This window comes from Aptenodytes forsteri, unplaced genomic scaffold (genome assembly GCF_000699145.1).
Source record: "Aptenodytes forsteri isolate BGI_AS27 unplaced genomic scaffold, ASM69914v1 Scaffold258, whole genome shotgun sequence".
Taxonomy (NCBI): Eukaryota; Metazoa; Chordata; class Aves; order Sphenisciformes; family Spheniscidae; genus Aptenodytes; species Aptenodytes forsteri.
In genome coordinates, this window is record NW_008795250.1 from 2,304,103 (window position 1) to 2,316,735 (window position 12,633).

General features: G+C 40.3%; 1 protein-coding gene across 1 annotated transcript in view; it reads right to left on the reverse strand.

Annotated features, from left to right (window-relative positions):
- Positions 1-12,633, reverse strand: part of NEO1 (neogenin 1) — a gene marked incomplete at its 5' end in the record, with an annotated part of 157,007 nt that overhangs the window by 7,192 nt on the left and 137,182 nt on the right. Inside the window, 5 exons of the mRNA XM_019471969.1 lie at positions 481-639; positions 6,235-6,327; positions 7,051-7,289; positions 9,248-9,395; positions 10,236-10,304. Coding sequence (XP_019327514.1) covers positions 481-639; positions 6,235-6,327; positions 7,051-7,289; positions 9,248-9,395; positions 10,236-10,304 — 708 coding nt within the window. The remainder of the gene's footprint in view (positions 1-480; positions 640-6,234; positions 6,328-7,050; positions 7,290-9,247; positions 9,396-10,235; positions 10,305-12,633) is intronic.

Sequence of the window (12,633 nt, forward strand, 5' to 3'; positions counted from 1 at the left end):
ACTATTGCAAATGATTGTGCTTCAAGCCTGAAATCACCACAATTTTCTGTGTGCTTCAGGAAGATTAACTAATATCAGCTCTCAGTAGCATAGTCTGGACTTCTGTCCTCTCTCGGTTTTAAACACAACTAATTAGGAAAAAAGTTATCATATTAAGTAGCTCAAATTAGATTTAATGTGACATTTCAGACTCCAGGGCTGAAGGCTTTAGAATAAGTAATCTTCCTATTTGAAGTTGTATATAAAACATTAAGCCTCCTTTTCCAAGGACATCATCACGTATCTCAATATCTGATCTACACACAAAACTGTTTACAGAAAACTCAGCCTATCAAGGATTTTGTTTGTACTTATACCCATCACTCTGCCTCTCATGGAACACCGCAACGGAGACTGACCAAGTTAAGTTTCAGGCTTTATTTCCACGTTTCACTCATTGTGCCATTACAAGCAAAATCTACCTGATCATTTATATCTCACCTGTGGAATTGGCCCTGTCTGAATGGGACATGGATGTGCCAATCGGCCACGGGTTGACCTGGTGATGGAGATAGCTGCGAGTTGGAGAAGCGAGGCTGCCGGAGTGGAAATGATGGTGAGGGTTATCGAGTGAATGGATGGGATGAGCACTAATCACAGCTGTGAATGAATATAAGACAGAAAAATGCTTAACATACAGACAAAGCATGCACATGTACTGAAATGCACCATATCCCTCCCTTCTCCCACAGAGCCACTGAACACGGGAGCCAACCGCTCAGCAGATTTACAATGACACCAAGATGACATGTTTCAATACCAGTTTTCCAACTCTGCTCCAGCACTTTAGCTCCCTCCATGCCAAGACACAACCCCCAAAAGAGGTAGAGCTCTTCATTTTCCTGTGCAGAAAGTGCATCTCTCTTGGCTGTATCTTTCAAGCGCTTTCTGTTACGCTTGAGAAAAATGAAGCTCAGCTCCCTTTAGAACTTCCATGTATTTCACGCTGTGCTATAAATGTCAGACCTAATACAGGAGACATATGAGCTCAAATTCCAAAATAATTTCTGGCTGTCAATGAATTTCTTAACATTGCAACCAAACGTGCTATCTTTGGTTAAATAATGCAAGACAAAGTAGGACAAGATGCCAAAGGCTCTATTCATTCCCTCTGTGCAGACTTAGTAAAGCTCTGCTCCAATACACTCACTCAAACCAAAAGCCTCTTTTTCTTTTTTCCCCTCCTTTTTTTATCTTGCTGTTTTCTTTTTCCTGTTTGAGGGACATGAATTTTATACTTAATGTAAATCATCCTTTGCCCTCACCCTTTTGTGCTAACAGCAAAACAAACTCTCACTACTCCCCAGCTGGGATGAAAAGCATGCGCAGAATTTAGTTCTTATGACAGACTAAAATACTGAATTGCTTAAAATCATCCAAAAGAAAGAGTCTCAACACAGAAAACAGGAGGGACATGCTACCACTAGCACCGTAGTGAAAAAAAAAGGTTGTGGTTGGTTATTTTCTTTTGAACCTTTTCTGGAAATTCTCCAGATGTGCTGCCTTTGAAAGTTACTTTCTAGGAATGACATGATGCAGAAATCCATCATCATAATGGTGAGTTCAGTTAAGACTTCTTGCACTGATGCATGTGGTTTGACCTCAAAGACTGACTAAACAAATCTGAACCCTCCGACTTCCTCATTTCCTGGAAAACAGCCTGTCAGCAGGACATGATATGTGAATTGATCAGTGGAGGCAATATACTTGGAGATTTTCCGCTATTGGTAAGAAACAATTCCTCTCTTCCACTGAGTTACACCAACAGAAAGCTAACGTCATTATCAACCTCCTGTAAATGAAGAGTAATTGAACTCTAATGCTGGGTAATCAGTAGGTTCTAGATTTAAGTCCTGTGAGATAGCTGTCAAGGGGATGTGAAAAGCCAGATACTCTCACTAAGAGCTTCACACAAGATTAAAATGCCACTTGTCTTGCAGAGAACTGGCAAATTAAGGAATAACCCACAAAAGCTTGGCAATCAGAAATCCGGTCAGAGACACCAGGAGTTCTCTTATGTGTCAGCAAGGTAGGAGGCATAAAGATTTTAAGGCATAAAATTTTACAGGCATAAACATTTTAATTACTGCTATTTGTAGAAACCACTAGTCTACACCTGTGTTTCAGCAAGCATTTCAATCACTATCAAATATAATGCATGTTACTACAAAAGACTGCCTATATGTTTTTGCAACCACAATAAAAAATCATGCACATACACTACACCTTTCAAGACATTTCCTGAAAGCTGGGAGATGGGGAGAACACCACAAAATAGTAGTAGCTCTGAAACACTATCCAAAGCAGAATACGGTGAGCATGTGGGGAAAACCTGATCCAGTGAAAAGCCACGTCCCCAGAAAAGTTTACCCTGCCACCAAGCCATCCAGCTTCAACTGCTGGGTGTTGCTAATAATTTGCTGGGTTATCAGACCTAAATCATGTATAGCTTTACAGGTCAAGAATCAGTATGTTGTACCACCAGCTCTTAATGAAGATCATGATGCACCGTTTCAAGGAAGAGAAAACTTTAGATGAAGAACTGGATAAAGAGAAATGTGGTGTGTTAAGAAAGAAATAGCCCTTTGCTTCCCAATATCCTTCCAGCATCTTGGTTTTCCAGTTGTCGAAGAAGGAACTAACTAGGCATACACTTTTCCTGTTGCATTACTGTACATTATACTAAAATTGAACACACTAAATTAGGATAATTTAGTATTTAAAAGGTAAGTAACTAGATTTGAATGCTGCAGTGGGGGGAAAACCCACAATAGGAAGGTATCTGCCGGCACAGACTTAAACACACTAAATGGTCCCACCTTCTGTGTGGCTTGCTGAGAAAGGGCATCATGTACCAGTGTCAGTTTTCTGTGTAGCTTCCGCAAAAAGGTATCTAAAGACATTACATTAATGTTTCTACTTAATATAAAATAGAAACCTACAGCTGGAAGCCCTCAGAGCTTTTGCAAACAGGATAAAAAGTCAAAGTCACAAAAACAATCTCAAGCCCTAAGGCACCAGAAGACCTTACATATCCTTCCTGACATTTAGTGCATCATGCTAACCTGTCACACCGAGCCAGCTGTGTCTGTGTCTGTTTCGTTCTTTCTGGGCAAGGCAATATCTAATAAAGAGGGGGAAAACAGATAGGCTTTTCAAGCGAACACAGCAGGACTGTTATCAAAAAGGGATGTCACAGCTGGGTTTAGTGCTGCAAGGGAAAATCATATCCACAGCTATATCTGCCAGCATTATCACATCAGCTTGAATACCATCAAAAAGTAGAACTGGAATATACTACCTCCCCAAAATATTTATCACCGCCGTATCACTTGTGTCAACTGTACATCTTTTCATCTTACGTGGGACTGATCATATAAGTTCCTGAGTATCTTTCTCACTGAACAACACAGTATGAGGGGTACTTTGCTATGCTGTTTCTGTGGAGCACTCAGCACACTTCAGCACTGGCTCCTATACGAGTTTATCTTATGCTCTGTGTATGCAATGCTGCATCCCATTTAGAGAAAAAACACTTAGAAGTGTGCAAGGGAAGACTTATTGCAGTCTGAATTTGTTACGGGGTTACACAAGTCTGAATTCATCACGTTCCAGCACTTGGCATGGGACAGGAAACCATCAGAATCCAAAAGCTGCAATGTCCCTTGTCAGACACCCGTATTTGACAGCAGATAAAACTTTTACGAAACTAATCGGAGTCAAGATGATTAGTGTAAAACCGTATCCTCCGCTCCTCCCTCAGATGTGTAAAACTGGGAGAAAACAAGGAGGAGCATCAGACTATTTATTTTAAAACAAAGAAAAAAAGATACTGCTCTCGTAAAAAGGTTGTAAAACAAGGAAAAGAGTTGAAAATTCACAAACTGAGCTAATCAGATCATCAGGACACTTGAAAAAAAAGCACGTAGAGGCCAAGAAAACCAAGCACTCACTTCAGGTAAATAAAGCAAAAAGTTAGAAAGTTGAAACCTAATGGACTGGCCTGAAATCACTCCATAAAACACAAGAGCTTGTGGTAGCAATTACCTGGCTACAGGCTTGAACATGAACATAGTGCTCAGGGAAGTCTAAAGCTCAGACCAGATAAGCACTGTGTAATTTTGCCTCACAGTTCTGTCACTGCGTGTTAACTTTTGTACTTTTTACTTCTGTTCTCAAGTCAGGGTTTCAGTCTAGTTGTTCAGAGGTTTAGCCAAGTCCCTTTCCATCTCAGAGTCATCATTTGAAAACTAGATATATTAATTCTTAAAATAGTTCATAATAATAATTAAAATATATTTCTACTGCCTCAACAAAAATTCAGTTCAGCACTTCTGCTCAAATCATTATTAACTGATAGGGAAATACACAGATAAGAACTAACAAACCAGACATCCTCCTCATTTAAGAGTCTACTCTGCCAGACTCACAAAACCTCAGCCTCTATCAGTGGTCTATCCACATTCTAACAAATTAGTATAACAGACATATTGTGGAGCAAAGCTACTGTACATATTGCAGGCTTTTGGTATCCTTTCCAAAAGATGAGCAGTGTTACTCCTTCAGAGCCGTTTCTTCTGCTCAGTAACTTAGGAGACTAGCTCACAAGTGGGGATGTCTTGCACTGAGACCTGTGGTGATCTGTTGCCCCAGCTCTCTAATTCTCTCCTACTGGATGAGCAGCTGAGTTGTTTCTGAAGCTGCTCCTGAGCCACTACCGCACAACATAAATCCATACCGATTTTGGTTTGCCATGTGAGGGTAGACTGTAAACTACAGCTGGTCAAGAACTGCTGTCCATGCAGTGGGGACAGCAGTTATGCTTAATGTTTCGGTAATAAGAGTAAGATCACTGCAGATAAGGGTAAACATGGTAATAAGAGTAAGCATGACTCCTGTAAAAGTAAATCCTGCACCACTAACCTCAGAGTTTCAAGACAGTGCCCGTAAATATGAAAATAAAGGGAACCAGGGAATATAATATGGCTACATTTTCAATAAGGCTCTGACAAGGCTAAGTTGCTGTTGAATGGAAAGCTCTTTTATGGCCTGAAAGCTGGTTACAGATAGGAAGCAAAAGGAAGGGATGATGATCAATTTTCCGGACAGAGGAGAGTCAGCAGGAGATTCCCCAAATATCAGTGCTGGGACTGGTTTGAATCAATTATCTTCTCAGTGACCCAGACATGGAAGCAATCAGAGAAATCTTCAAGTTTGGAAATTATATTAAGGTCTTTGGGGTAGTCAAATGCTATTTTGATGGCAAGGAACTCCAGGACCTCGCCAGACTGAGCGAGCAGGCAAAAAGATGGCAGGTAAACTTTAGCATACCTAAATAAGCTATTACAGTGGTAATACATTGAGGGAAATATAATCCAAACACTTCTTATATGATGCTACGCTCAGAGCTGGCAGTTACAACACGGCAAAGAGTTTTTGGAGATATGGTTGACAGGTCTCTTGCATCATTAGCTCAATATGCGATGGCAGCCAAAAAAGCCAACAGAATGTAGGACCTCATTCAGCAAGGAAGGTATCGAGAACAAGGCAGAGGACACTTTCCCGCTCTGTAAGACCTTGGTGGTACTGTGTGCAGCTCTGGCCTCTCTGCATCTCAAGAAGCATGTAGTAAGGTTAGGGAAAGTTCTGAGAATGGCAACTAAAGTGATAAAGGGGATGGAGTAGCTGCCTCATAGGGGAGGCTAAAAAGGCTATGACCGTTTGGTCTGGGGAAGAGAAAACTAACAGTGGAGAAGAACCTGACAGAGATTTACCAACTCTCTACAATTCCTATGTAACAGCTGGATACTGGCAGACTACAAAGGGAATGGACTATAAAAAGCAGCCAGGCTCATAGGCTCTACGTAAAAAGCACCTGCAGCTGCCACTGCTGGAGACTGGGACAGACAGACTGCTGGACACATTCCTAACCCTTCCCCACTTTTGCAGCATGCCTCCTGCTTGCTCAAATACAGCTATTCATTTTTCCTTTTAACTTGATCTAACTCTGCCTTCACAATAAGAGATTCAGGATGCCTTCTTTGAACTGTTTCCACTGCAGATATGACAGAATTACTTAGGAGAAGTAAGTAGGAAGGCTGTATGTGAGCGTGGGTGCCTGTGCATACAGTATCAACGTGGCTTGTTTGGGTGCTCCCAATTTCAAGCCAGCTGGTAGGTGGGCTGTTGACTTACGCTGAGGTGGTTGAGAATCAAAAGGCATCATCATCTTGGGCCTCATCCCCCTTCTTCCTGCCAGTGTGGACATGCTATCCTCTGACTCATGCCCTGAAGGAAAAATACTGAAGGTTATTTACCATTGCAGCAAGACTTACGTGATACCATACCAGATTATTTCAATCCTCCTCTCTCTATTTCTGGGCTGTCCTATTTGTAAGCGGTTCTGTGACTCACAATTGATAAAAACAGCCCTTTCATCCTTTACTAGAAGGTGGAAAAGAGGACAGTTAGGGTGAAGATTATTGGGCACTGGAGAAACTCTCCAGGCCATAATGCAAACACAAACCTCTGGCAGTGCAGCTCTGGGCAATGAGTGGCAGTACAGAGTCACACATATGGGTAAGACATGCTGGATTAACAAAAGTTAACCACTCACCGAGTGAAAACTCACCCACACCTCAAGAGTTGAGCAACAGCTGGTTAAAGCACCAAAACCTGACTGTGCGTTTGACCGCTGAAAAAATGCCACACACGTCTCTCGACAGTTTAATATGAAACACTTGTTAGATGATCTTCTGATTACTAATCGGTATTTACCAAGGGAAATTCATGATTTAACTCTTGGGCACTCAATTTTCTCACTAAAACATGTGGATCCATCCTTTTCAGAGAGTCTTATAAACTAGGCACAAACCCAATTCACTACTTGGAAAATAAGAACAAAAAAAGATAAGGGTAACTGAATAATATGTCAATAAAGTGATTTCACCAGATACAGTAAAATGTATTTAATTTTAAACATCATGGTCAAAGTACTCGTTGACAGCTCACCTCTGTAGGAATTCCGCCTTTGATGGATATTGCTGTCCATGGAATTATCAACTGGGGTGATGTCTTGGGAGTTGCGAGGGATTGGGGTATCTGTCATGATTGGATTGGGATCTGGAGATTTATCAATGGGTTTTAGCTCCAGTCTTTCATGATGGATCCAGAGGTCAGGAGGCTTGACATCTTTGGAGTTTCCTTTGTACTTATGGGACCCATTCACTGATTTGCAGGCAGCTCGTTTCCTTGGGAAGGAAAACAAATGAAATGTTCTTAGATGTAGGCTTCCTTTCACGTGTTGAAAAAGGCAAATTTTCACTGAGATTTCCTTCAGATCTTGTATCCAGCTGAGCAAAAGCTATCCACTGGGCAGGAAGCTTTGAATTTTACGTATAAGCACATCTGACATCTCAAAGCATGTTCTGCAACTCTGATGCCATTAAATTTGTCTCAAATGCTACCACATGCTGCAGAACTGTGCTCTACCGTCTAAGCTTTCATTAACAAAAATTAAGTTTCCAGTACTTATGGTTATTAATAGAATATTCTAAACATGAAGTGTACGTACGTCGTGCTGTGCCCATACTCCAGGGCTTACAAACAACCTCAAACAATAGCTGTAGAAGGAGTGTGCAAATAGCCAATTATCCCAATTGGATGGTTAACTCTAAAGACTAATGACAAGAACGTTCATTTTACCACTGCTCGGGTTAGACACATCTAACTAACGTGCTTTTTCATCGCTGTTGAATAGCAGCAGCAGCAAACCGACTGCGAGGCAGACATTTGACATGACGGAATTTTGGAAAAGTAAAATGTAGAGTTCCAGCACTGCCCTCCACGCACAGTCCTCACTTTGGACCCTGGCAACGATGGAGGAAGGTGTCCCTTCTGGGTAGCACGCTTGCTAGAAATGGCTAAGATACGACTGAACAAAATTTTGAAAATATCAGTGAACGGAGCCTCTCACGTAGGTGATACGCAGCCAGACGTGCTGCCGGCAGCCTGCTTTGGGCGCTGCAGCTGAACGAGTGAAACAGATCAGAAGGTTATTCACTGGTTGTGGGTTGCTGCATGTAAGAGAGGGGGCATTTAGAAACTGGGAAAACAAAGGCAAGATTTCACAGGGTTATTTCTGCTCTTTGAAAATAAAATACGTCTCTTGGGCATAGGCCCATGAATTTTGCCCTCTCCCAAACACATCCCCCAGGTGCTAGACCATCACTCATATATCCTTGCTCTCCTCTCCTGAAGAACTTGCATTGTTGCAGGATGGTTCAGCTTCAGCAAAGCAAGTGGAGATTATCTTCTAAGCCTGGCTTTTAATCACTTTCTTAAAACTCTGTTTTGCATAACAGAGTCTATGTTTTCAAACAGTTTAAGTTTTCAAACTTAAAAAAAAAAAGCTTTCAGCTCTGTTCAGTTCTTTCAGAGAACATGCAGGAACAACCTTCAAAACTCTGTGTTGCATAACAGAGTCTATGTTTTCAAACACTTTTCAAACTTAAAAAAAAAGCTTTCAGCTCTGTTCAGTTCTTTCAAAGAACATGCAGGAACAACCTTCAGGAGCCTATAAATGGAAGCATCGCTGCTGTAGTCTTAATTCAGATGCTCTAAATGAGGGAATAATTCAGATAACACACCTATATTTTGGATTTTGGAGCACTTGTCTAAGGAGTCCAGCACCAGATTCAGATTCCACTCCAGTAATCTATCTAAAAATTGGATATTATCATGCACAGCTTGTAAACCTACTCCACAGAGTGAAGTACATGCTAAGAACAGAAGTGAGAATCTGCCTGAGCTGTTGAGCTCTCACAGCTCTAAACAGATGTATTGGCTTGAGTTTGGAAACAATATTTTAAACAATAATTTCTCCTCAGAGAGGGGCAAGTGCAGGTATACACGAAAGCATTGCCCCAGTCAGCCTGTAAACTCTTGATGGTTTGCAAACTCTGAAACACTGATTAGGAAAAACGGAACATCATCATCATCACACACATGGTAACTTAGCTGTATTGATGCACGTTATCTTCTGAACACAAGAATTCAAACTGCATTACTGATCTGTTGTCAGAAACAGAATTTCTACAGGCTGCGAGTCTTAAAAGTAATAAACTCTAAAGCATCATAAAGAAAAGATTAAATAATAGAATTAAGTGAGAAAGGTAGGACAGGGCAAAGTGCCACCCGGACATCTTACTTTTTTTGGTGAGAAGTTGTACGACGAGTGCAGAAGACAGCGACTATCACCACTATCACAATGGTGATCACTCCAACAGATACTATGATTACAAGGAGCATGTTGCTGTCCAAGGGAGAAGTAGGACTTCCATGGGGACTGTTACTGCCTGTAAGAGTTTGAGATGGGAGAAAGGCGTTACTTATTATATAGAAAAAAATCCCCATCAAAAGCAAGCAGTGCCCCTCAAAGACTTCTACAATCATACAGATCAGCAGAGTGAGAAAGATGGTTTGTCTGCTAGGATTTCAAGCGAAGTGCTTTCTTATTTTTTTGTCACTTGCCAGTTGTGTTTCTGTACAATTGTTAAACCTGCAAGATGCTTTACAGATCCATTTCCAACCAACAGTCTATAAAAATTTATGTTCACCCTACTCAAACAGTTATCATAAAAAAATTCAATCGTTTGGAGTCTAAGGAGAGTTAACCTGGGACCTTGCTAAAACTATAGCACTACAGGCATCCCCTTGGACCCAATAATCACATGAATCGGTATCAGTATTCTACAGTGGTCACTTTCCTCTGAAAGAAACACATTTTATGTAATACTAATGAGTGTTACCTTAGGGCAAGGCTTCCGCAGTGCACAGTGCTAATATGGAGAAGGAGTTAAGATGATTTTTTTTCCTTCCCAATATGTTGTTGTTACTGAATTAATTTTACACTTGTGCACTATAGCAGCCATTTAAAACTAAACTGGGAACAAGACCTGCTTATCAAGACTGAAATGTAAATGCATGCGATGATATTTTTTCCATTTACCCCACACAGTAGGCGAGAACACTACGACAGAAATATGATACCATTTCTTGAGTGGGAACAACTATCATCATAAAGAGAAAAAGTTACTGGAACAGATGTAATCAGTATTTTCATAGGATATTGCATCACTCGGTGAAACACCAAAAGACACTGCACTTAAATTGAGAAGCTTTATAACAACACTTACCACCAAGTGGTGGTTTGTAATCTGGTCCTATGTCCACTGGGCGGCTTCCTCTCCCTGCAGATCCTGAAGCTGAAAAGGTCGTGTATGTGGTAATTCCATATACATATATATACACACACGTACACATAAACACGCACTTTAGTATTTCTAAGGTAGCTCTTTCAGACCTTCTCTGAACCACTGTGAGCAGGTTTTTTTTTCCTCCTTTTCTGTCCCCTACAACACGATTTGGCTTTGAACAGCAACTGTGTTTCTCCAAGACAACCGCTTCTTCAAAAGAGCTATTTAATAATTAGTTTCCTGCGTTACTATTTCCCTAAGTAAGCTTAAGAGCCTCTACTAGTAGTCATTTTTAAAAATATAATAAAAATTATTTGCAGTAATATACAGGTATATATTGAGGCAAATGGCTTTGCCACACTTGTACAGACAGTTAATCATCTTGAAACAGTAATTATACAGGTTTCTTTTCCTAATACCTAATTACAGTAAGTGTGGAAGACTGGAAATAAATGGAGGATTCAAAGCACAGTAAACATAATATTAAGTCCATGCCTATCCATCAAAACTTGCTTTCAACTTCTCCCTGTTCTTTTCTGTTTGTTTCACCTTCGCCACAAGTGACAACAAAGTATCACAAAAATGTTTTTGGGGAAAGCTGGGAAAACAAATTAATGAGTTTCAAAGCTTTATGTTTATAGGCTGACAATGGAAGTAAACATATCTGTACCTCAATTATTACAAACTGAGGCAAATTACACAGCCCCACCTGAACCTTAGCTACTGCTAGTGGGCTCCTGGGTGCTAAATGCAAGAGCTGACCTACCGACTGAAATGCCGTCCTCTTTTTACTCTAACAAGTGCTTCCCCTTGCATAATTCAGGTCTAATTGAGATCATTTGTTGCCACAGCAAGACGCATGAAGTCACAAGTTCACCTCTAACTTTAAGACCTCTCCTGAGTTAGCAGGATGCTTCCCGCAGATAAAGATATACAAAACCCCGGTTCTTTCACTTCTGTGTTTCCATTAAAATGCACTAATGCTAAATTACCATGAAGGATAAAATACTGTAGTAGGGGAAACATACAGCAAGATGCAAAGAACAACGCTCCTCTTGTTATGGGAATCCGTAATACTTTGCACGTTTTTACGCTGTTATGCACAAAAAGCCAAAACCACAAAAACCCAAAAGTCCGCAAATGTGGCAGTTTCACAATCAGAAGAAGGATTTTCTCAGTTAAAAATCCACTCTAATCAAAAAGTAATAAGTGTTAAAGGATGTGTAAAGGATGTGTAAACAAATGGAAATTGTGAACCTAAAGTCAGAGCCTGTAAATTAGTCACTGTGAAACAAAGACAATTGGGAAAAACAGCGAAAGGTACCAGCAAGAATACTGATTCAGCCCCGAGAAGGATAAGAAGAAAGACTGTTACATGTATACAGTGAGGAGTTAGATGTAGTCTAAAATAATGGAAAAGACGTATTGCAGGACAAATCTATAATGAAAAAGACATATTGCACCTGCCAGTTTAGAGAGGACACTGCATTCAGGGAAAACATGTTCTTGTTTTCAAGTACTGGGCTAATAATTTTGCAGCAGCAATGACATAATTTAACAGAATTTTAAACAGCTTGTATTTAATATGTTTACATCTGTATGACCAGGTAACTTGTGCTGGAAAGACGTGAAAAAAAACCCTAGATGAATTCTCTGAATCACCGAACTTGGCGCTGAAGATATTTTGGAGCACCAGAGAAGCTGCAGGAGAAGGGGGGAATAAAAATAACTGACAATATTTTAAAAGGCCAAATAGACACCCTATGCATTTTTAGTGCAGCAGCTGAAGCCTTAACATAGGCGAGATCATGGAAAAGGTGATAGATAGGAGATGGTGGCATACTTTATGCCCATCTTTCTGTTTTACTGAAAACAGGTATTTTCAAACAAACTAAATGTCAGACTATAAATTTGGTTGGTAACAGTAACTATGCAGACATACTATATTTAGACTTCCATAAAACTTTTTACTGAGTACTGTACAACGCTTTGTTAAAAATTGCATAATAAAAAAGCAATGTGACACATATTAACAAGATTAACAACTAATTAACTGATAAGAATAAGAATGATAATTGCAGAATCATTATTCACGAGGGATATTTCTAATGAGTTCTGCAAAGACCTGTGCTTGGCCAAGTGTAATTCAATATCCTTAATAACACTGAAAGAAAAAATTAAAATAACTGCTACTGAAGTTAACAGATGACATGAAATAATGGAGCAGATAATAAGATATACAAAGCGACCTGCACAGACCAACAGGGATTGTGTGGTACATGTGGGTGCAACACACCGAGTCGGTGCGGTTTATCATGGGGCCTGCGCTCCCTGAACA